The sequence below is a fragment of the Salmo salar genome, chromosome ssa01 (assembly GCF_905237065.1).
Source record: "Salmo salar chromosome ssa01, Ssal_v3.1, whole genome shotgun sequence".
NCBI lineage: Eukaryota > Metazoa > Chordata > Actinopteri > Salmoniformes > Salmonidae > Salmo > Salmo salar.
In genome coordinates, this window is record NC_059442.1 from 13,368,894 (window position 1) to 13,396,410 (window position 27,517).

General features: G+C 43.0%; 1 protein-coding gene across 4 annotated transcripts in view; it reads right to left on the reverse strand.

Moving 5' to 3' along the window:
- Positions 1–27,286, reverse strand: part of si:ch211-15d5.11 (nuclear receptor coactivator 7) — a 29,878-nt gene extending 2,592 nt beyond the window's left edge. Inside the window, exons 1-15 of one of the 4 annotated variants that reach the window (XM_014128715.2) lie at positions 27,140–27,286; positions 25,357–25,567; positions 23,011–23,201; positions 21,515–21,594; positions 14,417–14,527; positions 13,653–13,826; positions 12,845–12,976; positions 7,632–7,816; positions 6,919–7,334; positions 6,514–6,676; positions 6,091–6,271; positions 5,179–5,295; positions 3,187–3,339; positions 2,751–2,846; positions 2,128–2,201 (exon numbers count right to left, since the gene is read on the reverse strand). In XM_014128715.2, the coding sequence (XP_013984190.1) occupies positions 2,128–2,201; positions 2,751–2,846; positions 3,187–3,339; positions 5,179–5,295; positions 6,091–6,271; positions 6,514–6,676; positions 6,919–7,334; positions 7,632–7,816; positions 12,845–12,976; positions 13,653–13,826; positions 14,417–14,527; positions 21,515–21,594; positions 23,011–23,201; positions 25,357–25,421 (2,138 nt within the window). In that variant the 5' untranslated portion in view covers positions 25,422–25,567; positions 27,140–27,286. Of the gene's footprint in view, positions 1–2,127; positions 2,202–2,750; positions 2,847–3,186; positions 3,340–5,178; positions 5,296–6,090; positions 6,272–6,513; positions 6,677–6,918; positions 7,335–7,631; positions 7,817–12,844; positions 12,977–13,652; positions 13,827–14,416; positions 14,528–21,238; positions 21,355–21,514; positions 21,595–23,010; positions 23,202–25,356; positions 25,568–25,868; positions 26,063–27,139 lie in introns of those variants that run through there. The other 3 variants (XM_014128798.2, XM_014128860.2, XM_014128931.2) reach the window with 3 other exon arrangements.
- Between the last annotated feature and the right edge of the window lie 231 nt (positions 27,287–27,517).

The window sequence follows — 27,517 nt, forward strand, 5'->3', positions numbered from 1 at the left end:
GGAAAATCAAAAGAAATCAGCCAAGACCTCAGAAAAAGAAATGTAGACCTCCACAAGTCTGGTTCATCCTTGGGAGCAATTTCCAAACACATGAAGGTACCCCGTTCATCTGTACAAACAATAGTACGCAAGTATAAACACCACGCAGCCGTCATACCGCTCAGAAAGGAGACGCATTCGGTCTCCTAGAGATGAACGTACTTTGGTGCGAAAAGTGCAAATCAATCCCAGAACAACTGCAAAGGACCTTGTGAAGATGCTGGAGGAAACAGGTACAAAAGTATCTATATCCACAGTAAAACGAGTCCTATATCGATATAACCTTCCTTGCTTTCAGAAGCCACTGCTCCAAAACTGCCATAAAAAAAGCCAGATGACGGTTTGCAACTGCACATGGGGGCAAAGATCGTACTTTTTGGAGAAATGTCCTCTGGTCTGATGAAACTGTTTGGCCATAATGACCATCATTATGTTTGGAGGAAAAATGGGGAGGCTTGCAAGCCGAAGAACACCATCCCAACCGTGAAGCACGGGGGTGGCAGCATCATGTTGTGGGGGTGCTTTGCTGCAGGAGGGACTGGTGCACTTCACAAAATAGATGGCATCATGAGGGAGGAAAAGTATGTGGATATATTGAAGCAACATCTCAAGACATCATGTTAAAGCTTGGTCTCAAATGGGTCTTCCAAATGGACAATGTCCCCAAGCACACTTCCAAAGTTGTGGCAAAATGGCTTAAGGACAACAAAATCAAGGTATTGGAGTGGCCATCACAAAGCCCTGACCTCAATCCTATAGAAAAGTTATGGGCAGAACTGAAAAAGTGTGCGCGAGCAAGGATGCCTACAAACGTGACTCAGTTACACCAGCTCTGTCAGGAGGAACTTATTGTGGGAAGCTTGTGGAAGGCTACCCAAAACATTTGACCCAAGTTAAACAATTTAAAGGCAGTGGGTCAGTATGTAAACTTCTGACCCACTGGGAATGTGATGAAAGAAATAAAAGCTGAAGTAAATCCTTCTCTCTACTATTATTCTGACAATTCACATTCTTAAAATAAAGTGGTGATCCTAACTGACCTAAGACAGGGCATTTGTACTAGGATTAAATGTCAGGAATTGTGAAAAACCGAGTTTAAATGTATTTGGCTTAAGTGTATGAAAACCTCCGACTTCAACTGTATGCGTCAAACTGTATGAGTAGATTGCTTGACAGAAATGGTAGCAGAAGGTGAATGTTTAACTTTTGTTGCACACATATCCAGATGATGCTGCATACCATTTTGTGCAAAAACACTGTCAGTGTGATAAAGGCGTAAAATCACCATGCGCAACGCCAAACGTCGGCTGGAGTGGTGTCGCCATCATTGGACTCTGGAGCAGTGGAGTGATGAATCACGCTTCACCATCTGGCAGTCCAATGGACAAATCTGGGTTTGGCGGATGCCAGTAGAAATCTAGTTGCCCCAATGCATAGTGCCAACTGTAAAGTTTGGTGGAGGAGGAATAATGGTCTGGGGCTGTTTTTCATGGTTTCGGGCTAGGTCCCTTAGTTCCAGTGAAGGGAAATCTTAAAGCTACAGCGTACAATGACATTCTAAACGATTCTGTGCTTCCAACTTTGTGGCAACAGTTTGGGAAGGCCCGTTCCTGTTTCAGTATGGAAATGCCCCCATGCACAACACGAGGTCCATACAGAAATGGTTTGTTGAGATCAGTGTGGAAGAACTTGACTGGCCTGCACAGAGCCCTGACCTCAACCCCATCTTACACCTTTGGGGTGAATTGGAACGCCGACTGCAAGCCAGGCCTAATTGCCCAACATCGGTGCCAGACCTCACTAATGCTCTTGTGGCTGAATGGAAGCAAGTCCCTGCAGCAATGTTCTAACATCTAGTGGATTGCCTTCCCAGAAGAGTGGAGGCTGTTATAGCAGCAAAGGACCAACTCCATATTAATCCCCCATGATTTTAGAATGAGATGTTTGACAAGCATGTGTCCACATACTTTTGGTCATGTAGTGTAGCTGTAGCACCAACATGCAGTAAGTGTCAAGCAAACAGAAATAACATCAGCATCAAGAAAACCATAACCTAAGACATATTGGTATGACTCGGAGTGACCCCACCTTCCTCCTCCAATAGCAAAAGAGTCCAGGTCTCCCTTTATGAAGAAGGAGTTTTCTCCGGTCCACTTGAAACACTGTGGGACGTGACAAGGACAGAGTCAGTATAGGATACCAACACAGGAGTACCCCTCTGTGCTTATGAATGACCTTGCCCTTCTGTAATGCTATGCATATACAGTACACTATTGATAGCAATGAGTTCCTACACGTTGTTTGTGCATATAAAAGCAGAAAGTGACCTGTTTCTTAATCCACATTCATGCACTAATCGATTATGTGACGTTGGTAGAGACCTTGATGTGAATAGTAATTTGGTTGCTATGGAAACTCCTGCAATATGTCAGCAAGATTTACAACAAACAGTATCGTCTTTTCAGTTTGGCAAAACAACAATTCTGCACCGATACCTTAGAAAGCCACATTTCAGATTAGAACATGTGGGAGAGAATTATATGGCATTGGTTGTGAGTGTAGTGTATGCGTCATAATGTGTGTGTGTCATAGTGTGTCACAGTGTGTGTGTGTGTCATATTGTGTGTGTGTCATAAGGTGTGTGTGTGTGGGTGAGCCATAGTGTGTGTCATATTGTGTGTGTGTGTGTGTGTGTGTGTGTCTTGGCTGACCTTGAAGCGAGGAAGCAGCATGAAGAGGAATGTCTCTCCTGTGCCGTAGAAGGTCTCGCTCGGCCTCAGAGGGTGAGAGAGGAAGCTCCCAAACACCTGGGGCACAGAGAAACAAACCTACCATTAACCAAAATACAACTCTCTGGTAACCAAACGAGACAGACTTCATAAAATGGGGGACTTCATTCGGTGACCACAACGAACTCTGTGGCTCCTGGAAAATCGGTATGTTATTCAAACTAACCCCACAGTAGTCTTGACCTGTGGGTGTCCAAGTTAATGGTGCAAATGAAATGAAAAGCAGGTAGTCTATGGCACACATTCTGTGTAATCTCTAACACCTAAGTCAGATAGATCTTCAAAATATGGTGCGTGGAACATTAGGGGTGTCGTTTGTAACGTGAAAATAACAAATACGAGTACATCAAAAGGACACCTGATTAAGTGAGTCCTTGATGACCATGAGTACAGGCGAGTCGCTGCCTTTCAGCCTCCGGTAGAGGGACTTGAGGCTGGAGCCGTGACGAGACGTGCTGTATGCCAGCTGCCATGTGTGGCCTACTGTCCTGGGTGGCAGTTCCACTGAGAGCTGGAGAAAGACGGACGGATGGAGAAGGAGAAAGAGTGGCGGGAGAGAAAGAGAGAGCCGGAAGGGGCAAAAAGATAGGAGAATATACACTTATTACATGTTTAAAATGAGCGGAAAAGAAAGTGAGGAAGAGAAAGGGAGATAGTTGGTATCTAAGTGAATGAGACTGGAAACAATAAGCCACTTGCAGAGCTGACCTGCAGGGCTCATTAGCTAATGTATTGGTTCAAAGTGATCACAGTACTGCTCTGCTTAATTCATTTTTTATTTAACCTTTATTTAACTAGGCAAGTCAGCTAAGAACAAATTATTTTTTACAATGACGGCCTACCCCGGCCAAACCCTAACCTGGACGTCGCTGGGCCAAGTGAAGTAAAAAAACGTGATTTTCCTGTGTTTTATATACACTGAGTGTACAAAACATTAGGAACACCTTCCTACTATTAAGTAGCACCCCCTTTTGCCCTCAGAGCGGCCTCAACTCCACAAGGTGTCGAAAGCATTCCACAGGGATACTGGTCAATGTGGACTCCAATGCTTCCCACAGTTGTTTCAAGTTGGCTGGATGTCCTTTGGGTGATGGACCATTCTTGATACACACAGGAAACTGTTGAGCGTTACAAACTCAGCAGCATTGCAGTTATTGACACACTCAAACAGGTGCGCCTGGAACCTTCTATCATACCCTGTTCAAAGGCAGTTCAATCTTTTGTCTTGCCTATTCACCCTCTGAATGGCACACATACACAATCCATGTCGCAATTATCTCAAGGCTTAAAAATCCTTCTTTAACCTGTCTCCTTCCCGTCATCTTCACTGATTGAAGTGAATTTAAAAAGTGACATCAACAAAGGATCATAGTGTTCACCTGGATTCACCTGGTCAGTCTGTCATGGAAAGAGCAGGTGTTCCTAATGTTTTGTACCATCAGTGTATATTTCCACACCGAGTTTGGAATAATACTGTAAAATTGTGAAAATTATGATTACCGGTATGCTCTTTTAGTGTAAGAGCTGTTTGAAAAGACCGCTTGAAATTGCTAATTGCGGCCTATTGTGGTGGGATGGAGTTTTGGCCTGCCTGGTGACATCAGATAATGTTCCCTCTAGAGTTCCAAACCCCTCTGTCAATAACAGTTCATTTTCAGTTTTCCCCTCCCTACTCAGACCACTCCCAGACAGTCTTAGCAAAATTCTTGCTTATAAATTGCTCTTCGCTAAGAAGCTATATTTGTTTTATTTTTGACCATTTTAATTAAAAACAATCACAGTAAGGTACTTAATTGTTACCCAGAAATAAAATGATAGAGATAAAAATGGCTATATTGGACCTTTAAATCTCTCCACTGGAGTTCACTACCGGTGTTCTAGCTCATACCTAAACCCCTTCATACCTGATCCTTTCCTACTTCACCCTCTATCGTGAAACATGGCCACAGTAGAGGTTTTGAATATTTTCAGTACTCTACTCGGCACGAAGGTTCAGTAAATGTGTTTGACTGAAGGACAGTGCTGCTCAAGGGAGCCTGAAGTAGGAAAGTTAGGTTAAGTCTCAGACTCTGGATTTAACTTTAAACCCAGACCAGTCAATACATTTGTGGAACTAGAGGCAAGAAGAGTAACGTGTGCAATTTCTTCTATGTGTGGCGCTGGCCAGCGACACGTCATGAGAAGCAGTCATTCATTTCCCATTTGGGATTAATTAAGTAATTATCTATCTTTCTTATCCAAGAATGGATGAGATCTGTGAATGATCTTCCATTGTGAATTTGTGTGTGATTAGATGAGACGGAGCGTGTGTTTTGTGAAGTTCTGTCTATGAACATGTGCTCACACTCACCTCTCTGACAAGCGATGCGTCTAAGATGCGACTCTGGGCTACGATCTCACACAGTCCCTCTGGATCTTTGTCCATGTCCAGAGGGAGTCTCTCTCTACCATCCTCCACTGTCACCAGCTGCAACACAAGACACACAACCTAGTCATAAAATCATTAAAATCCAAAACTTGACACACACGTCAAACAATAATCCCTGACCCCACCTAAACACTTCTCAAACTTTTAAACAGTTGCCCAACTTCCCCAGGCCATGGTGTGCACAAGGGGTCTTTACTTAACGCTATAGTCAAAAGCAATTTATTGCAGTTTACCTGTATGTCCACATCAGGCACTCCAGCCTTTCTTTATGACTCTCCTCAAAGACTCTAAAATCCAGACTTACCTCCCAGTCTTCCCCAGTAAAATACACTTACCTCCCATTCCTCCCCAGTCTAAAATCCAGACTTACCTCCCAGTCCTCCCCACTAGAATCCAGACTTACCTCCCAGTCCTCCCCACTAGAATCCAGACTTACCTCCCAGTCCTCCCCACTAAAATACAGATTTACCTCCCAGTCCTCCCCAGTAAATTACAGACTTACTTCCCAATCCTCCCAAGTAAAATACAGACTTACTTCCCATTCCTCCCAAGTAAAATACAGACTTAGTTCCCAATCCTCCCAAGTAAAATACAGACTTAGTTCCCAATCCTCCCAAGTAAAATACAGACTTAGTTCCCAATCCTCCCAAGTAAAATACAGACTTAGTTCTCAATCCTCCCAAGTAAAATACAGACTTACCTCCCAGCCCTCCCCAGTAAAATGCAGATTTAACACCCAGTCCCCCTCAGTCTAAAATCCAGATTTACCTCCCAGTCCTCCCCACTAAAATACAGATTTACCTCCCAGTCCTCCCCAGTAAAATACAGACTTACCTCCCAGTCCTCCCCTGTCCGCCCATGGTCCTTGGACACCTCCTGTTCTTCTTCCTTCTCCTCCTCTTCTTCTCTGTCTTCAACCAGTACAAACTCCTCCTCGTCGCCCTCCCCCGACCCTCCCTCACGCATGCACAGGCCAGGCTTCCAGTGGTTCATGTAGGCGTACAGCTCATCTGAGCTACAGGCGACAAGACACATCAGACCTTTGATTAACTTCTAATGTGAACATTAAAAAAAACTTGAAGCCTCTACATTCCTCAGCATTCAACAGCAATTCAAATCGCTACAGGAGACATGTTAAACTTGATGTTAATGTTAGACATTGTCAGTGTGAGGTGTTAATGTTCACAGAATCTAAACGGAATGTTAATGTTAAACTAAAACAGTCTGTTTCTGTGGCTCCAGACTGCAGACGGTTACCTCTCCTGGGAGAAGGCGAACCAGGAGTCCCTCCGGGGTAAGGTTTTGTTTGTCCCCAGCAGCAAGCCTGCAGCCACACCTTTCTTCTTCCCAGTGGATTGCTGGAGTCGCAGCCTGACAAACATCAGACCTCCAGAAGTCCCTGAAGACAGTCTAGAGGGGCCTGGAGAAGAGGGAGGGGAGAATGAGGGAGAGATAGAGAGAGAGAGAGAGAGAGAGAGAGAGAGAGAGAGAGAGAGAGAGAGAGAGAGAGAGAGAGAGAGAGAGAGAGAGAGAGAGAAAGCGAGAGAGAGAAATAGAGAAAGGTGAAAAGAGAGAGAGGGAAGGATGGAGAAAAATGAACTAAACAGTACTCCTTGGGATAAAACCATGATCTAAACCTATTGACTTGATTCCTTTCCTTACCTGGTGTCTGATTCCTCACAGACTGCTGCTTCTTCATCCCCTCTCTGCCCACCAGCTCCATCCTCACTTTATTCCCTGTCCCTGCTGCCTCTTGTCCTCCACAACAGAAGGTGGCAGCACTGCTCAACACGGCTCCTTCCACAGTCCTGGATGACTGCACAACCAGCTCTTCCAGCGGACTACCCTTCCCCTCCAGCTGCCACTCAGCCATGTCACTGCTCCTCTCTTCCTCAGAGAACCCCTGGACCAGGCTCAGAGCCAGGTCAGACCTCAGCTCCGACGTAGCAGCAGACACCAGTGCTGGGACAGTCTCCCCCTTGTGGTGTGGAGGGCTACTGCTGCTTCGCCGCCCACCCTGCTCGAGCATCTTGACAGTTTTGGAGCCAGTTTTCTGTATGTTTTTTGTTCCTTTCCACCTAGTAACAGGTTAAAGAATACTTTTTAAGCCTCGAGACAATTGAGACATAGACTGTGTATGTGTGTCATTCAGAGGGTGAATGGGCAAGACAAAATGAATGGGGGGTGTGCAACTCAATATTAGGAAGGACAGCTGTAGGATGCTGAACAGTGGGCCATATGACAGCTGTAGGATGCTGAACAGTGGGCCATGGTACAGCTGTAGGATGCTGAACAGTGGGCCATATGTTGATCTGTGCTAAGCTACACCAAATCGGTGTGTGCCTTGAACGTGCACATAGCCATTTAGCGCTGACCTGTGTGTGGAGGAGTTGAAGTGCACGTGGGAGATGTCAGAGTAGAAGGAGACTGAGGCCAGGCTGTCCACTGAGCAGGACAGCAGGTACTCCTCACAGCCGTGCTCTATCACCAACGGGTGAGTCTTGCACGGGTCAAAGAACATCTTATTGGACGTCACCAGCAAGATACCAGAAACCACACCCTGGTGAGAGAGAGAGGGAGAGAGAGAGGGGTGAGAGACAGGTGAGCATGTGAAGAAAGAGAGGTGAGAGATGAGATCGATGAGTGGGAGGTGAGCAGGTATTTTATTAGGATCCCCATTAGCTGTTTCTGAAGCAGCAGCTACTCTTCCTGAGGTCCACACAAAACACGACATAATACAGAACATCAATAGACAAGAACAGCTGAAGGACTGTACTACACACATTTTAAATAAGAACAATAGAACCAAAAGAGGTTCTACGGACAGTTCCATGCATACATACATTAGTACATATACACTGAGTGTACAAAACATTAGGAACACTTTCCTAATCTTGAGTTACATCCCCCCCCATTTTTCCCTGAGAACAGCCTCAGTTCGTCGGGGCATGGGCTCTACAAGGTGTCGAAAGCGTTCCACAGGGATACTGGCCAATGTGGACTTCAATGCTTCCTACAGTTGTGTCAAGTTGACATGATGTCCTTTGGGTTATGGACCAGGTCAGGTCAGATAGATAGGGGAGAGGCGCTGTGCTGTGAGGTGTTGTATTAGTTATCTTGTTGTTTGCTTGAGTAATTTGAGATGGAAGGGAGTTCCATGTGATCATGGCTTTATATAGTGAGGGAAAAAAGTATTTGATCCCCTGCTGATTTTGTACGTTTGCCCACTGACAAAGAAATTATCAGTCTATAATTTTAATGGTAGGTTTATTTGAACAGTGAGAGACAGAATAACAACAAAAAAATCCAGAAAAACGCATGTAAAAAATGTTATAGATTGATTTGCATTTTAATGAGGGAAATAAGTATTTGACCCCCTCTCAATCAGAAAGATTTCTGGCTCCCAGGTGTCTTTTATACAGGTAACAAACTGAGATTAGGAGCACACTCTTAAAGGGAGTGCTCCTAATCTCAGCTTGTTACCTGTATAAAAGACACCTGTCCACAGAAGCAATCAATCAATCAGATTCCAAACTCTCCACCATGGCCAAGACCAAAGAGCTCTCCAAGGATGTCAGGGACAAGATTGTAGACCTACACAAGGCTGAAATGGGCTACAAGACCATCACCAAGCAGCATGGTGAGAAGGTGACAACAGTTGGTGCGATTATTCACAAATGGAAGAAACACAAAAGAACTGTCAATCTCCCTCGGCCTGGGGCTCCATGCAAGATCTCACCTCGTGGAGTTGCAATGATCATGAGAACGGTGAGGAATCTGCCCAAATCTTGTAAATGATCTCAAGGCAGCTGGGACCATATTCACCAAGAAAACAATTGGTAACACACTACGCCGTGAAGGACTGAAATCCTGCAGCGCCCGCAAGGTCCCCCTGCTCAAGAAAGCACATATATATGCCCATCTGAAGTTTGCCAATAAACATCTGAATGATTCAGAGGACAACTGGGTGAAAGTGTTGTGGTCAGATGAGACCAAAATGGAGCTCTTTGGCATCAACTCAACTCGCCGTGTTTGGAGGAGGAGGAATGCTGCCTATGACCCCATGAACACCATCCCCACCGTCAAATGAGAACGGTGAGGAATACTTTCGGGTCTTCCCTGTGGCTCAGTTGGTAGAGCATGATGTGTGCAACGCCAGGGTTGTGGGTTCGATTCCCACGGGGGGCCAGTACAAAAAAATAAAAAGGAAATGTATGAAATGTATGCATTCACTACTGTAAGTTGCTCTGAATAAGAGCGTCTGCTAAATGACTAAAATGTAAATGTCAAACATGGAGGTGGAAACATTATGCTTTGGGGGTGTTTTTCTGCTAAGGGGACAGGACAACTTCACCGCATCAAAGGGACGATGGACGGGGCCAGGTACCGTCAAATCTTGGGTGAGAACCTCCTTCCCTCAGCCAGGGCATTGAAAATGGGTTGTGGATGGGTATTCCAGCATGACAATGACCCAAAACATACGGCCAAGGCAACAAAGGAGTGGCTCAAGAAGAAGCACAATAAGGTCCTGGAGTGGCCTAGCCAGTCTCCAGACCTTAATCCCATAGAAAATCTGTGGAGGGAGCTGAAGGTTCAAGTTGCCAAACGTCAGCCTCGAAACCTTAATGACTTGGAGAAGATCTGCAAAGAGGAGTGGGACAAAATCCCTCCTGAGATGTGTGCAAACCTGGTGGCCAACTACAAGAAACGTCTGACCTCTGTGATTGCCAACAAGGGTTTTGCCACCAAGTACTAAGTCATGTTTTGCAGAGGGGTAAAATACTTATTTCCCTCATTAAAATGCAAATCAATTTATAACATTTTTGACATGCGTTTTTCTGGTTTTTTGTTGTTGTTATTCTGTCTCTCACTGTTCAAATAAACCTAACATTAAAATTATAGACTGGTCATTTCTTTGTCAGTGGGCAAATGTACAAAATCAGCAGGGGATCAAATACTTTTTTCCCCTCACTGTATAATAATGTGCTTGCTACGCCATTGCTTATAAACTCAGTAAAAAAGAAACGTCCTCTCACTGTTAACTGCGTTTATTTTCAGCAAACTTAACATGTGTAAATATTTGTATGAACATAGATTCAACAACTGAGACATAAACTGAACAAGTTCCACAGACATATGACTAACAGAAATTGAATAATGTGTCCCTGAACAATGGAGGGGGTCAAAATCAAAAGTAACAGTCAGTATCTGGTGTGGCCACCAGCTACATTCAGTACTGCAGTGCATCTCTTCCTCATGGACTGCACCAAATTTGCCAGTTCTTGCTGTGAGATGTTACCCCACTCTTCCACCAAGGCACCTGCAAGTTCCTGGACATTTCTGGGGGGGAATGGCGCTAGCCCTCACCCTCCGATCCAACAGGTCCCAGACGTGTGCAATGGGATTGAGATCCGGGCTCTCCGCTGGCCATGGCAGAACACTGACATTCCTGTCTTGCAGGAAATATCACACACAGAATGAGCAGTATGGCTGGTGGTATTGTCATGCTGGAGGGTCATGTCAGGATGAGCCTGCAGGAAGGGTACCACATGAGGGAGGAGGATGTCTACCCTGTAACGCAAGCTTTGAGATTGCCTGCAATGACAACAAGCTCAGTCCGACGATGCTGTGACACACCGCCCCAGACCATGACGGACCCTCCACCTCCAAATCGATCCCGCTCCAGAGTTCAGGCCTCGGTGTAACGCTCATTCCTTCGACGATAAACGCGAATCCGACCATCACCCCTGGTGAGACAAAACCGCGACTCATCAGTGAAGAGCACTTTTTGCCAGTCCTGTCTGATCCAGCGACGGTGGGTTTGTGCCCATAGGCAATGTTGTTGCCGGTGATGTCTGGTGAGGATCTGCCTTACAACAGGCCTACAAGCCCTCAGTCCAGCCTCTCTCAGCCTATTGCGGACCGCCTGAGCACTGATGGAGGGATTGTGCGTTCCTGGTGTAACTTTGGCAGTTGTTGTTGCCCTCCTCTACCTGTCCCGCAGGTGTGATGTTCAGATGTACAGGTGCAGGTGTTGTTACACGTGGTCTGACACTGCGAGGACAATCAGCTGTCCGTCATGTCTCCCTGTAGCGCTGTCTTAGGCATCTCACAGTACGGACATTGCAATTTATTGCCCTGGCCACATCTGCAGTCCTCATGCCTCCTTGCAGCATGCCAAAGGCACGTTCACGCAGACGAGCAGGGACCCTGGGCATCTTTCTTTTGGTGTTTTTCAGAGTCAGTAGAAAGGCCTCTTGAGTGTCCTAAGTTTCATTACTGTAACCTTAATTGCCTACCATCTGCAAGCTGTTAGTGTCTTAACGACCGTTCCACAGGTGCATGTTCATTAATTGTTTATGGTTCATTGAACAAGCATGGGAAACAGTGTTTAAACCCTTTACAATGAAGATCTGTGAAGTTATTTGGATTTCTACGAATCATCGTCGAAAGACAGGGTCCTGAAAAAGGGCCGTTCTTTTTTTGCTGAGTTTAACTATAAATTCAGTATAACTATATATATATATATATAGTGCCCCTTGTGTGCACCTCTGGTAATACTGTAAATGCAGGTATGGTACAGAAACAATATGACGGTAGGAAAATCTGGACACCATCTAGATACCACCCAACCCAAAATCAATCTCTCCTCTACTTTGAGCCATACTGTGGACATTAGCCCTCTGTACATAGAAGGGAAAGACGTGCTGCTCTGTTCTGGGCCAGTTGCAGCTTTTCTAGGTCCTTCTTTGCAGCACTTGACCATATCACCGGGCAATATTCAAGATTAGATCAAACTAGAGCCTGCAGGACTTTTTTGGTCGACTGTGGTGTTAAAAATGCTGAGTATCTCTACAACAATTGAATCAATATGCCTTGACCTTGACAATTTACAGTCTAAGGTGACATGCTAGTGATAGATAATTAGAGGGCCTAGTGAAATGCCACACTTTACATGTTACCATTAGAGAAGCTTCCATTCAATAAAACCCTCTGTTCTATTGGATAGATAGCTCTCAACCCATAATATGGTCGAGGATGTAAAGGCATAGCACATATGTTTTTCTAATAACAGATTATGGTCAATAATATCAAAGGCTGCAATGAAGTCTAACAATACAGCTCCAACAATCTTCTTATTACCAATTTCTTTCAGCCAATCATCAGTCATTTGTGTCAGTGCAGTACATGTTGAGTGCCCTTCTCTGTAAGCATGTGGAAAGTCAGAGAAATACAGAGAAATACAGTAGCATTGTATCTGGTCCACAAAAACAATCCCCCAAAAGTTTGCTAAGAGCCGGCAGCAAGTGATTGGCCGGCTGTTAGAACTAGTAAAGGGCGCTTTACCATTCTTGGGTAGCGGAATGACTTTAGCTTCCTTCCAGGTTTCAGGACAAAGACATTCCTCTAGGCTCAGATTTAAAGATATGACAGTTAGGAGTGGCTATAGAGTCAGCTACCATCCTCAGTAGCTTTCCATCTATGTTAATGCTAGGGGTGAGAGAGGTGGGAGAGGTGAGTGGGTGGTGAAACAGAGGTCAGCAAGAGGTTAGAGAGGAGTGAGCGAGAATGACTCGTCTCCACCCACCTTGCGGTCAGTGATGTAGCGGCAGAAGAGCTTGAGGTACGGCATGGCCGCTGACCCCTCCCCCACGGAACACTCAGGTAGGAGGGCCAGTAGGCAGAGCTGTCCATCAGGCATTTGCACCGCCTCCACATCCTATGAGAATCAAAGCAAGCACAGTTTATTTTATTTTTAAAACACAGCAGAGGAAATTCACTTTTTTAAAGTCTAGTGGCGCAGCGGTCTAAGGCATTGCATCTCAGTACTAGAGGCGTCACTACAGACCCTGGCTCGATCCCGGGTTGTATCACAACCGGCCGTGATCGTGAGTCTCATAGGGCAGTGCACAATTGGCCCAGCGTCGTCCAGGTTTATTAGGGGAGGTTTTGGCTGGGGTAGGCCCGCATTGTAAAATAAGAATTTGTTCTTAACTGACTTGCCTAGTTAAATAAAGGTTAAATAAAATGAAAATAAAAGTTAGCAGTGTTTAAAGAAGGCATTATCCACTCGTTAAAACAGTGCTTTGCATTGAAAGCTAACTAAGCAGCTTCCAAAAGAACAGCATTTGAAGAAACAATCAATCATTGCCATTAGCTAAAGGTTTTTCCAGTCCTGCATTGACTCTTGTTCTATTGAACAATTTCAGCTCTGCTAAGCTAGTTTAGCCTCTCTTAACAAGAACAGGCAGGTTCACCACACCAAAAGCAATAACACACTCCATTAAAGGCCTGACATGACACAGAAAAACATGGTTAAATCATTTAAAAACATTGTTAAATGTACTTCCTCTTCTGTGTGGATTGTGGAATAAATTCATCCACATTGTCCTTACCAGTAACTTGTCATACTCTGCGTCCGGTGACAGGGAGTGAGGGCTGGGCGATGGGGCCGGAGAAAGCCCTGGGTCAGTGTCCAACTCTGGCTCCAGCCTGAGGTCGGGGTCAGGGTGCGTCGCCACGGGAGATGAGCCTTGGCCAGAGCCTTTACTCTTGGGAACGCGGAGGTGCTTCAAAATGGAAGAGCGGAGAAACATCACAACACAGAACAACACAAACTCAAGCACCGCTGTTAATAATACTCTGCCAAGTCTAGGACCTCCCACTTCCTCTTTCTAACTGAACTTTACATCTGTGGTCTCCTCTGTAGCCTACTGGAGTGGAGGCATGGACGTTGAGTGGTAACCATGCAAATAGGTTTTCCCAGAATGCCATGTGGTGAAAGCTATGCTCTGTCACTCACTTTGCATGTCAAATCCATAGTGGAAGGGACAAACAAAACAGCAACATATAATGTCACTATGCTGACTTTTGATCATTATACTGGAAAAAAAAACCACATGTAAGGAGATAAAAGATGACAATGTACATTTTGTCCATTTCTCTTCAAATGGTATGAAGCTGATCATACCCGCAGGCCTGCAATTAGTGTGTCAGGTCTCCTCACCGTGAAATGTGACAGAAATAACCTGTCACATCTCTCGGTGAAGATAACGTTCAGAATGCTGATACAACGACAGAAGATACCAGTGTCATATACTGTATGTATGCATGTATGTAGCATCTGATAAGTTTGGGAACCATGGTGACTTTTTCTTACTTGCCGGGAGATGAGGGAGGAGGAGGTGGAGATATGCCTGTTCAGCTTGGTCTGATCTCCCATGCTACTGTACTGGGAGGTGACACTGAACACAGTGTCTTCATGGTGGGCCTGTGAGTACACACGTAGTGCAGAAATCCACGTTAGGTACTCCAATATGAAAATACAATCAGACTAAATAATACCAATCTTTTCCAATAATTTGAGGTTGAGGCCTACTTATTTTCAGAATGCTTATTAGCTGGATCTACACCTATGATTACAGAAACAGGAGGTAGGGCTCCTGCCCTATGAGGTGTTCTGGCTCACACCAGTCAAGGCTTGTGTAAGGCTACTTACTACTACACCTATCATTACAGATTAGTGAACACCACTGCTGGGTAGGTAGGTAGGTAGGTAGGTAGGTAGGTAGGTAGGTAGGTAGGTGTTGTCTTGCTGAAGCGCCACAGCCCCCTGACAAGCCCAATAATATCATGCAAATCCTCCATCCGCTGCCTCCCACACAACACAACCAAAACTCAACTATTGACAGACGGGGCCCATTGACCTAAATTACGTTCCTAACGCTTGACAGACTCCATGCAGACAGGGGCGCAACTTTCACTGGGGACGGGGGGACATGACCCCACCACATTCTAAAATTGCAGTTATATCATTGCACTGTGATACAAAAAAGCGGCTTCGGTGTGCTTTAGGACCATGCGGACGCCTCAGAGCGGTCCGGTAGGCTGTTTGGCGGTTACAGCCAGCTAGATTTAGGACTGCGCAGACACCACAGAGCATGCAGACAGGCTGTGTGAAGGCAAAGCTTCTGACCAGCATGGTGCTACTTTCTGCAGATGCTGTCTGTGTGTTGTAAAAGTTGTAAAAGCAAGCAGAGCAGAAACTGGCTACTCTTTATTTGACTGCCGTAGCTGGCAAAGTAACTTCTGTTTGACTTAACAGAAGAAAAAAAGTGTTTATTCCCAGTGCTGAGCTAGTAGTGTAACTGACATGTAACGTTAGCTAATTAATTCATCCCCTCTCGACTAAACTTCTGTCTGAAGAGAATGAACTAGCTCGGTGGTAGCTACCATGGACAGTTCAGCTCTCGCCTCTAGCTATCTGTCAGATAGCAGTATCTAACAGCTGTTGTGTGTATAGAAATATTTTGTAGCCTTTTTGTTCCGTTTCAATAGAAGTAAATTAACTTGGCTAGTTTTTGCCAGTTGATGTACCATTAGAGCCAGCCAAATCTTGGCTAAGATTAGCTAGCTAGCTAGCTCACTAACTTTAGGTATTAGTTTTGCTCCAATCACATCAGATCTGAATCAAACAATGAAACCTGCGGCAAAACAATGAAAGACTGATATTCTGACGTTTTTTTTTGTCAGTATAGCAATGTAACGTTATTGATCTGTCAGTTTCCCTTGCTAATTCCCTACTTTTCACACTTACACGGTATAAACATATCTACAGACTACACTGTCATGGTGCACAGTAAGTACACAACACAATATTGATGATGATGATGATGATGAATGGATACAGATATGTTTGAATGCCCAGTCATGTTCATATCATCTCAGACATAAATTACTGCAGTTTCAGACCATCCATTGAACATCCTATATTATTAACCTTTATTTAACCAGGAAAGGCTCATTGAGATTTAAAATCTCTTTTTCAAGAGCGTCCTGGCCAAGATAGGCAGCGCCAAGTCATTACAAAAATTAGACAAACAACATGAAAAACTACAAGTAATCTAGTAAAAACCATAAAATTAACAAAGAATATAACAAAATCAAAAACAGCAAATTAAAAACATTGACAGGTCAGGGAATCAGTCTCAAGATCATTCATCATGGATTTAAAAATACCAATCGGGACAAGTTCTTCCAGTTTAAAAGTATTTTGTAAGGCATTCCAAGACGATGGCGCAGAGTACATAAAAGCCCTTTTACCAAATTCAGTTCGGACATTTGGAACAGTTAGCAAGATAAAGTCCCTCGAACGAAGAGAGTACCCACCACATTTCTGAACAATAAAAATGCCCAAATAAAAAGGTAGTAAACCCAAAAGGGCTTTGTAAATAAAAGTATACCAGTGACTGAGCCTACGAGTGACTAGAGAAGGCCAGCCAACCCTGGTATACAAAGTGCAGTGGTGCGTAAGGGTTTTGCAATTTAAAATAAATCTCAAAGTGCCATGGTAAAGGGTGTCAATTGATCTCAAACACTGAGCGGAAGCATTTATATATAAAATATCCCCATAGTCTAGTAAAGGCATAAATGTAGCTGATACTAGCCTCCTTCTGGCTTCAAAAGAAAAACAAGCATTATTCCTAAAATAAAATCCTAATTTCAGCTTCAATTTTTTTGTAAGTTGTTGAATATGCATTTTAAAAGAGAGGCCATCATCAATCAAAATTCCAAGATATTTATATGAGGTTACAACCTCAATCTCCTTGCCCTGAAAGGTAGTAATAGGTGAAAGGTTCAGGGGTCTATTTCTTGCTTTAGAAAACACCAGAAGTTTAGTTTTGTCAGTATTGAGGATACGCTTCAATTGAGACAAGGTATGTTGAACAGTATTAAAAGCAGTTTGCAAGTTCTGGAAAGCTTTTGTAAGAGATGAAGCACAACAGTAAATAACAGTATCATCAGCATAAAAATGAAGTTGTGCATTTTGGACATTTTTGTCTAAATTATTTATATAAATAGTGAATAAGAGAGGACCAAGTACAGAGCCTTGGGGCACACCATTTAAGACAGACAATTTAACAGACCTAAGCCCATCAAATTGAGTGCACTGAGTTCTATCAGACAGATAGTTAACAAACCATGCAACTGCATGCTCTGAAAGACCTACACTCGACAATCTCTGCCTTAGTATAGCATGATCAACTGTATCAAAAGCCTTAGAGAGATCAATAAAAAGTGAGACACAATGCTGTTTTTTGTCAAGAGCTTCAGTGATATCATTTAAAACCTTCATGGCTGCTGTAATTGTGCTATGCTTCTTCCTGAAACCCGATTGGTACATTGATAAAATAGAGTTAGTATATAAAAACTCCTTTAGCTGGTCACTCACAAGGGTTTCAAGTATTTTCACCAGGGGTGACAGCTTTGAGATTGGCCTATAATTATTTAAAAGAGTTGGATCTCCCCCTTTTAAAAGTGGTAGGACAAATGCTGATTTCCAGATCTTTGGAATTTCATTACATTCCAGGGTTAGATTAAACAGATATGCAAGTGGTTCAGCTATGAAATCAGCTGCCAGATTTAAAAAGCAGGGATCCAAAAGATCAGGACCTGCAGGCTTTCTCTGATCTAAGGATTTCAGGGCTTTATGTACCACCTGCACTGAGAATGGCAAAAAGCTAAAAGTTTATGCCAGTGAAACTGGAATACATGCACTCAGAAATGTAATTCCACTCAGAAATGTAATTCCTCTGCTGGAGGTGTAAAACACAAAAGGGGATATATTTGCATTATTTTACGATCTTGTGAAGGCTCACAAGATCAGCATGTCTACAGATTCTCCCTTCTTCCTGTTTTTGATTGCTTGGAAATGTTGATACTGAAGACTGTTATCAGAAGAACCTAGCATTTATAGCAGGTAAGAAATGCATTGCCATTAATTGGAAGGTTGGTTATCCTCCCACAATATTACAATGGATGGCAGAAATGTCAAGCTATGCATCACTAGATTTGATGTATTACTAGATTAAGGGTACACTGTGCAACTTTCATAAGGTCTGGGTGCCTTATATGGAATAGCCTACTGTATGACAAAAGGGGTCTGTATTGAAAACATGAGATTTTCTTAGTCGAGCAGTCGCAAATAGAAACAAAAATGTCATGGCACACGAGACGCCTGTGTGATTTGCGCCTGTCTTAGTGGAGGCCATGGAGATGCCACGGTCCAAGAATATGGGGATTGTGGCTCAGATGCACAAGGCACGTCTCTCTCCAGAATGCGCTCTCTCTCATGCCATTTTGTGAGTATTCATTGTTTCATAACTTCCTTGCTTGCTACGTCTATCACTTCCCCATTACATACATCACCAATAGTAGCCAACATTTACCTTTAATTCACATAATTTCTAATCTGCAATATTTGTTTGGTAATGGTAATTTCTGTTAATGCATTCAATAGATTATTATTCCAATCATTTACCGTTCTCATTGTCGGAGTGGACATGTGTTTTATGCAGAACTCACAACCTATGCTACACTTGTGAGAAACAAGTTGTTGTTAATTTCATCACATTTATGAGTTGTCAATTTATTCATCATCCTTTGTTTGAAATGCTTTTGTCAAGGTTGAATAAGCACATGATTCCACATATAGAAGTAGGACTAGTCTACCTGGCCTGCGTGCAAATGTAGGCTGATAACAGTGCCCATTTTGGGGATTTCTAACAATATTTCTGATTGTTCTAACTCACCACCATTAATGAGCTGTGGAGTTTCTCAAAGTAATTTATATTCACCTCAAACAGCAAGTAAACAAAGTCTGTTTTTAGAATCAATTGAGAATGATTCTCAAACTACTTGAACAGTATTTCCAGCTCTCTCCCTTTTGATAACCACTCGGCATGAAAGGGAAAAATGTAATTCTCTGATCCAGTGGAAATGTCATAAAATACCTGATTACTTCTCATCCCTTGCACCTACAGCTGTGTCTCTCCCGAGCTCACCGGAGTGGGAAACTGAGGGCCCAGAATATTTTATACAATGCTTAAAGTTTGCTGGTATAAGTTTTTGGGTGACCGAGTTGATACAATGTTTCAAGATTGTTGGAGACAGGCCATGCGTAGCCAATGTGATTTATAGAATATTTATTTTTATCAGGATATTTTCTACCTGCAGGCTGCAATGTTTTTGTGTTGGCTTTATGTAGGTTATTATGTATTAGATAATTGGCAATGGCAATAAAAGTTACTTTAATTTTCATTTAGATTTAGATAGAATGTAGATTAACCATAGACAATGATTGTGAGATACAAAGACTAATATAAATTAAATGAAACTGTTCCATGAAAATGTGCATATGAAAATCATAACTGGTATGCAGATTGGTAGAAATGGTACAATAATCAGGCACTCCATATGGAAAAGGTTGCCCACCGCTGGTATAGTCTATTACTGGCAACTTCAGGAGAGTAACTCTGCCAAGGCCACCAGCAGCAGGAGAAGGCAGGTCGGGAACAGGTTTTGTTTCTTCTGGTTATGCTGTCTTGATCTCTGGCTCCCTCAAGTAATTTGTGTGCGTGCATAAAGCATCAGTTGACTTTATTAAACACACATGCAGGCCTCAACCACTACCCTGAGAGCACCTGATTCAGTTTATCATGCAGCCCTCAGGTACATTACAAATCAAAAATGTCTAACACATCATTGTGATCTCTACAATGCTGTTGGATGGTCGTCATTGACCTTGCGTAGGCTTAAACACTGGTATACACTGATTGATAAGGCCATATTGGGTAAAATGCAATTTTATCATCTCGGTTCTTTTTTAGTCAGGTCGGTAAATAAATGACAATTACGGTACCATTCTCATTTGCTTCTAACAGTACCAAAAATTAAGTGATGGTAGAAATAGTTTTAGTTACTTAGCTCCGTGGTCCTGGAATTCTCTCCTGAATATAAAATTTGATGATCTAGTTTCGTTGGTGGAGTTTAAACACTTGATCGACGTATATATCATAGATGAGTGTAATTGTCTTTAGGACAGCTGTTTTTAGTCAAGAGTTTCGTGTTTTTAACGTAAAATGTTTTTGTTGTACTGTATGGGTGTTTATAGTTTTGTTTAATGTTGTGTTAGTGTATGTAAGTTGTTTTGTCTGAAACATTGTTCCCCCTGCTGCTATTGGACCAGGTCTCTCTTGGAAAAGAGATGTTATCTCAATGAGAAAAACCTGTATAAATAAAAAAGGTTAAAAAAAATACAAAAATAATACAAAAATACATCATACATACATACATACATACATACATACATACGCCTATGGAAAAATAAAGGTTTTAACATTTTTAACAATTGATGGATAGTCGGGGACAGTCCTAGTAGGAATGCAGGAAATTACCTTTAGATGCCCTAAAACATTCTGAGGGAGGACCCTCTGCCAGATTATGTCCCCTCCACTTCTAAAACTAAAGTTGTGCACCTGCATGCAGTCATTATTCACGCACAGCTATGTGTGCGAGCTTGCAAACTATACTGTTGAAAATATGCCTTCCGTGTGTGTGTTGAGTATTAAAACATTTTTAAACTGATGGCGAGCCATAGTGATACAGGCTCCAAGTTCGGCATTATTTTAACACTGGTTTAGTGAATCCACTTCACATCCTACATGACAGATAGACATGGAACTCATTCATATTTCCATAACTGTAAAACAAAAGTCTATAATCCAAGTACCTAACTGCAAAGAATACAAAGGGTCTAAATGGATCATAGACATCCTGTCTACTTTACATATTCCGTCCGAGTTCAGTTATCAACACTCTCTAACATCATTGTCACACTATGATTCCAGATTCAGAGCAACACTGGTCCTTAAAAGTTTCTTAATATGCTGTATATCTTTTCAATGTATATTTTCTAGACAGATATGCATTAGAAAGGGATTTTCTAGACACCCCAAAAAAGTTATTGAATATATGGTTTTGCCTTGATTTTTTAAGTATTTTTACATTTCTACAGTAGTTCCACATATCCATATCTGCTTTATGAAAGACATGATCTGATAACAATGTTTAAAAGCTGTAGTAATAGAAGCTTCTAAATCTGTATATAATAGAATTACCAGCATTTATTTTCATCACATACCTTGGAACACACTGTCCTCCCATTATAACTGTTGTAGAGCTTCTGAATATACCGGTGGATACTCATTGAAATAGGGGAAGATCTGGGACTGATCTCTGAACTCTGTTTCACTGAAATACAGCTTGTCTGACCTTTGAACATTTATTATCAGCATCTTTCAATACCATATATACAGTATTATGCAATGTATCGGTTATCAAGTGTGTGGGTAAAGCAGGTCTTAAATATGTTATCATTATTGATCTACGAGTAGGTCTACATGAGATTGTGACTCACCATATAGTCTGCTTTGTCATCAGACGGTTGACCCTCTTCTCTGGATTTAGCTGTGGCGCCCTCTGGCACCCATGTAGCTTCTACGAAGGCAAGATGTAAAAACATTGTGTTGATAAGCGATAGATGATGACTCTTTCCACCAATTCTCTCTGCTCCTGAAATCCAACAGCTGTTTCTCCAAATCTACTTGTTTGCGGTCCTGTAAATTATTTTAATTAATGCAAAACAACTTCCTCCTCTTAAATCTAGCCCTGTGTGTGGCGTGCATCTTTACAAAATGTGGCACTGCTCTCTGCTCTCTAATACCTACATGAGGCATTTTGGATGTTTTGGAGATTGATTAAGGTACTGAGGATTCTCCTTGAATGTCAGGCCTGCCAGCAACAAGGCAGCTATGTTGGCGCTGACACACAGCATGTGTACACTTGTGCTACAACCTAGGCCAGACCAGAAGTAAAATCCCCAAATAGAATATCAAAGTTCTGTGTGGGTGCCCTCGGTACTGAATATAATCCGAAAGAAATACTACAATCTAGAATACGTGAGGCAGAAGGCATCTTGCACCTCTACAGTTCTTGGATAATTGCTTCCTCGTGTGAAAGAGAGCGACTTATTACAAAAATGCATAATCAGATTTAGGGAGAACAAGAAGTCATAAGTATTTGAGCTAAATAAACATTGTCTATGGTGAAAATGCTCCCAATTACATGTCACAAACATGATTTGTTACAAGTAAGTTAACAGATTTTACACAAGTGATTTTTCAGGTATACTAATAATCGTATCTAAATAGATATCACTAAAAGCATAATGCTGTGTTCTGTAAAAGGGACTCGAAAATAAGCCATTTACCCACAGACAAGCACATTCAGAATCACTGTTGTCTTACTGTGAGTGTTGGTGAAACCTGTCCCCTCAGATATGGATGGCATGAGGAAATGACAATAGGATCATGTGCTTATGAGTGAATGTTTCTGAGTGACAGAGTCCACAGGTATTTTGTATTTATTTATTTTATTTATTTCACCTTTATTTAACCAGGTAGGCAAGTTGAGAACAAGTTCTCTATGAGCAAGTCAGTTAAGAACAAATTATTTTTTACAATGACGGCCTACACTGGCCAAACCCGGACGACGCTGGGCCAATTGTGCGCCGCCCTATGGGACTCCCAATCACGGCCTATTGTGAGACAGCCTGGATTCGAACCAGGGTGTCTGTAGTGACGCCTCTAGCACTGAGATGCAGTGCCTTAGATCACTGCGCCATTCGGGAGCCCAATAAATAAATGCCAGAGAGAGGAATTCTCCTTACCAACCTTCCTTTGAGTGTGTTATCTGTCATTCTGTAGGTTGTTTGCTATGAAAATACACAACACATTTATAAACACCATATAAATAATTGGATAGGGAACTAATGCAGCTACCAAGCCCCTACTGGGACAAACAAAGTACAGGCTGACCTAGATATCGAGATAATCATGTTAAGAGATACCTCACCTTGGAGGTAATACTGGCGCAGTTGGGGGTTCCGGATGTGGCGGACGTGGTCAAAGGGACGCCCCACGGCACGGTGGGACTGACCGCTGTCCCTGGCCTCCTTGGTTGGGCCGGTCTGTGGCCCTGTCTCCCAGGGGCCGGCGATGAAGCCGGGGGGCTGAGCAACACCAGGAGGGAGCTTGGACCCCAGTCTGGAGGAGAGACAGACATGTCTCAAAGATCTGTACACAATTCTTGAAAGCTGAATATGTACCAGTTCTTCCATGGCCTGCAAACTCACCAGGCATGTCACCCATTGAGCATGTTTGGAATGCTATGGATCGACGCTCATACCTTTTTTAAAAAGGTATCTGTGAAATCCATAGATTAGCGCCTAATGAATGCATTTCAATTGACTGATTTCCTTATATGAACTGTAACTCAGTAAAATCTTTGAAATTCTTGCATGTTGCGTTTATATTTTGTTTCAGTGTATATTGGTAGGATTGTGGGAGTTCAGAATAGGCTGTTGCTGTTCCTGGCAAGCACCTCCACTCCTCTCTCCCACGTAATGCCCTTGACTGTTTGTGTTTGTTTTTTCAAAGGAAAAGTACATTCACAAGGGTGACTATATGGAAAATGGTGATGGAGTGCTCTAACGCGTATACAGTGCATGCAGAAAGTATTCAGACCCCTTGACTTTTTACACATTTTGTTACGTTACAGCCTTATTCTAAAATATATTAAATAGTTTTTTTCCCCTCATCAATCTACACACAAAACCCCATAATGACAAAGCAAAAATAGTTTTTTATACATTTTTGCAAATGAAAAAAATATATATATCACATTTACAAAACTATTCAAACCCTTTACTCAGAACTTTGTTGAAGCACCTTTGGCAGCGATTACAGCCTCGAGTCTTCTTGGGTATGACACAAGCTTCTTCTCTGCAGATCCTCTCAAGCTCTGTCAGGTTGGATGGGGAGTGTCGCTGCACAGCTATTTTCAGGTCTCTTCAGAGATGTTTGATTGGGTTCAAGTCTGGGCTCTGGTTGGGCCACACAAGGACATTCAGAGACTTGTCCCAAAGCCCCTCCTGCGTAGTCTTGGCTGTGTGCTTAGGGTCACTGTCCTGTTGGAAGGTGAACCTTCGCCCCAGTCTGAGGTCCTGAGAGCTCTGGAACAGGTTTTCATCAAGGATCTCTCTGTACTTTGCGCCGTTCATCTTTCCCTCGATCCTGACTAGTCTCCCAGTCCATGCCACTGAAAAACATCCCCACAGCATGATGCTGCTACCATCATTCTTCACCGTAGGGATGGTGCCAGGTTTCCTCCAGACGTGATGCTTGGCATTCAGGCCATAGAGTTCAATCTTGGTTTCATCAGACCAGAGAATCTTGTTTCTCATGGTCTGAGAGTCCTTTAGGTGCCTTTTAGCAAACTCCAAGCCGGCTGTCATGTGCCTTTTACTGAGGCATGGCTTCTGTCTGGCCATTCTACCATAAAGGCCTGTTTGTTGGAGTGCTGCAGAAATGGTTGTCCTTCTGGAAGGTTCTCCCATTGCCACAGAAGAGCTCTGGAGCTCTGTCAGAGTGACCATCAGGTTCTTGGTTCACCTCCCCAATTGCTCAGTTTGGCCGGGCGGCCAACTCTAGGACGAGTCTTAGTGGTTCCAAACTTCTTACATTTAAGAATGATGGAGGCCACTGTGTTCTTGGGGACCTTCAATGCTGCAGACATTTTTTGGTACCCTTCACCAGATCTGTGCCTTGACACAATCCTGTCTACGGACAATTCCTTCGACCTCATGGCTTGGTTTTTGCTCTGACATGCACTGTCAACTGTGGGACCTTATATAGACAAGAGTGTGCCTTTCCAAATCATGTCCAATGAATAGAATTTACCACAGGTGGACTACAATCAAGTTGTAGAAACATCTCAAGGATGATCAATGGAAACATGATGCACCTGAGCTCAATTTCGAGTCTCATAGCAAAGGCTCTGATACATTTGCAAAACTTTCTATGAACCTGTTTTTGCTTTGTCATTATGTGGTATTGTGTATAGATTGATGAGAGAAAATATTTATTTTATCCATTTTAGAATAAGGCTGTAACGTAACAAAATGTGGAATAAGGGAAGGGGTCTAAATACTTCCCGAATGCACTGTACATCTCCTGTTTTGTGCTGCAGTGCTCCTTTCACCTCAACACAACATCTCGGGAGAGAAACAGAACATGTCAGGAGAGAAGCACTGTATAGGCTGACACATTCTGGGAATAACTAAACAACGCCTCTCACAACAAGTCTAAGCAGTGCTTTTCTTCATTTTTAGCCAATAAAACGTTTAATCGCTGGTCTGACCTGGTCTTGACGTTGCCAAAGTAGCTGGGCCTGTTTTTGTCCCTCTGTTGGAGTTTATGTTCCATGGCTCCGAGGGTTTGCAAGAAGGCCTTCTCAGGGACCTATCGGCGACTACTGTGATGTTGACAACAGCAATATTCTGGTAGGTTGAGGGGCTCTGCTGGCATCCCTCCGTTCAGTCTCCATGCTTATTAAGCTCCTGTAATCGTACCTACAGGAGAGTAAAAGTTAGTGCACCATGAAGAATGAGAGTGAGACTGAGTGCATAAGCTCCAAGTAATGGTAGGTGTTAGGTATTTCAATTCAATTCAACTCGAGAATCAATGATGACTCAGAGCATTTTAGCAGGGGTATAAGCTTGTGCTGGAAAAACTGACAAATAAGCAATGTAGATCATCTTAGAAAAATAACATTTCGTATTGAGACAATGCTCTCAAACACTATATGCAAGAAACATGCAAGGGAAGAGAAGCCAGGAAGTGGATGCATGTATATTGAATGTACATGCATACTTGGTGTCATGCGGTGGAGGAAGGTAGTAAGTTGGTGGTCTGTTGATATCCCTCTAGTGGTGTGGGGGCTGTGCTTTGGCAAAGTGGGTGGGGTTATATCCTGCCTGGTTGGCCCTGTCCGGTGGTATTGTCGGATGAGGCCACAGTGTCCCTCCGTCTCAGGCTGCAGAATCCATGCCGCAATAGTCTATGTGCTGGGGGGGCTAGGGTCAGTCTGTTATATCTGGTGTAATTATACTGTCTTATCTGGTGTCCTGTGTGAATTTAAGTACGCTCCCTCTAATTCTCTATCTCTCCCTCCCCTCCCAGAGGCCCTAGGACCATTCCTCAGGACTACCTGGCCTGATGACTCCTGGCTGTCCCCAGTCCACCTGGTTGTGCTGCTGCTCCAGTTTCAACTGTTCTGCCTGAGGCTATGAAACCCTGACCTGTTCACCAGACGTGCTACCTTGTCCCGGAACTGTTGTTTTCGACTCTCTCTCTGCTGCACCTGCTGTCTCGACCTCTGAATGCTTGGCTATGAAAAGCCAACTGACATTTACTCCTGATGTGTTGACCTGTTGCTCCCTCTACAACCACTGTGATGATTATTTCACCTTGCTGATCATCTTGAAGAACGATCTGGTCTTAATTGCCATGTACTGTTATAATCTCAACCTGGTCCAGCCAAAAGAGGACTGGCCACCCCTCAGAGCCTGGTTTCTCTCTAGATTTCTTCCTAGGTTCCTGTCTAGGGACATTTTCCTAGCCACTGTGCTTCTACATCTGCATTGCTTGCTGTTTGGGGTTTTAGGCTGGGTTTCTGTATAGCACTTTGTGACATCTGTTGATGTAAAAAGGGCTTTATAAATACATTTGATTGATTGATTGATTAATAGATATTGAATGGTATTTTTGTTGCCTTATTTCTTGACAAGCAGACATAACATATTTTATTTGCAACACAGTCTATTAGGGCTAGCGCTCAAATTCCTTTGGGCCCGAGTTCTGATGCAATGAATGGAACTATATTTTACATTTTCTTTCTTTCACCAGACGATCTGTTCCTACACTAACCTCAAGTACGCAAGGTTTAGGGGTTCTTACTGTAGAAGGAAGCATCCCTACAAATCCTTATTTCTTGGAGAATATTGCAATAGATTACTGTAGTCTTTTTAAACATGGATGTTCCTCACTTCCATATCGAAAATTCGAGGCATGCGACAATAAAACGTAGCAGTGGGGTACACTGAATTCGGAAATGTTAATATTGAAAGGATTTAGGGACTGACCTGTCAAAAAGATGGCCCGGAATGTTGATCGAAAGCGAGTGATTTCGGAAGGCTTCATATTACGCACAGTGTTATGTTTTGTGATATCACTGCAGACAACAGCAAAAAGTTGAGCATGTATGCTCCGCCCATTTCATCCATCCTTCAGGCCCGGAGATTGAGGAGATTTATAGCAGATATGTAGAATCATTGCATGGCTAGAACAACTATTTTCTGTAATCATCAAACCAACCCCAATGTTTTCACGCACAAACAGTTTAAATTACAATGGTAACTTTTCAAAATTCCTTTGGTTTGTGGCACTCATTCATTGCAGAGAAATAGCCTATGCATAAAACAGTCGGAGCAAATAGCATGGCCTTCCTCAATTTAGAACAG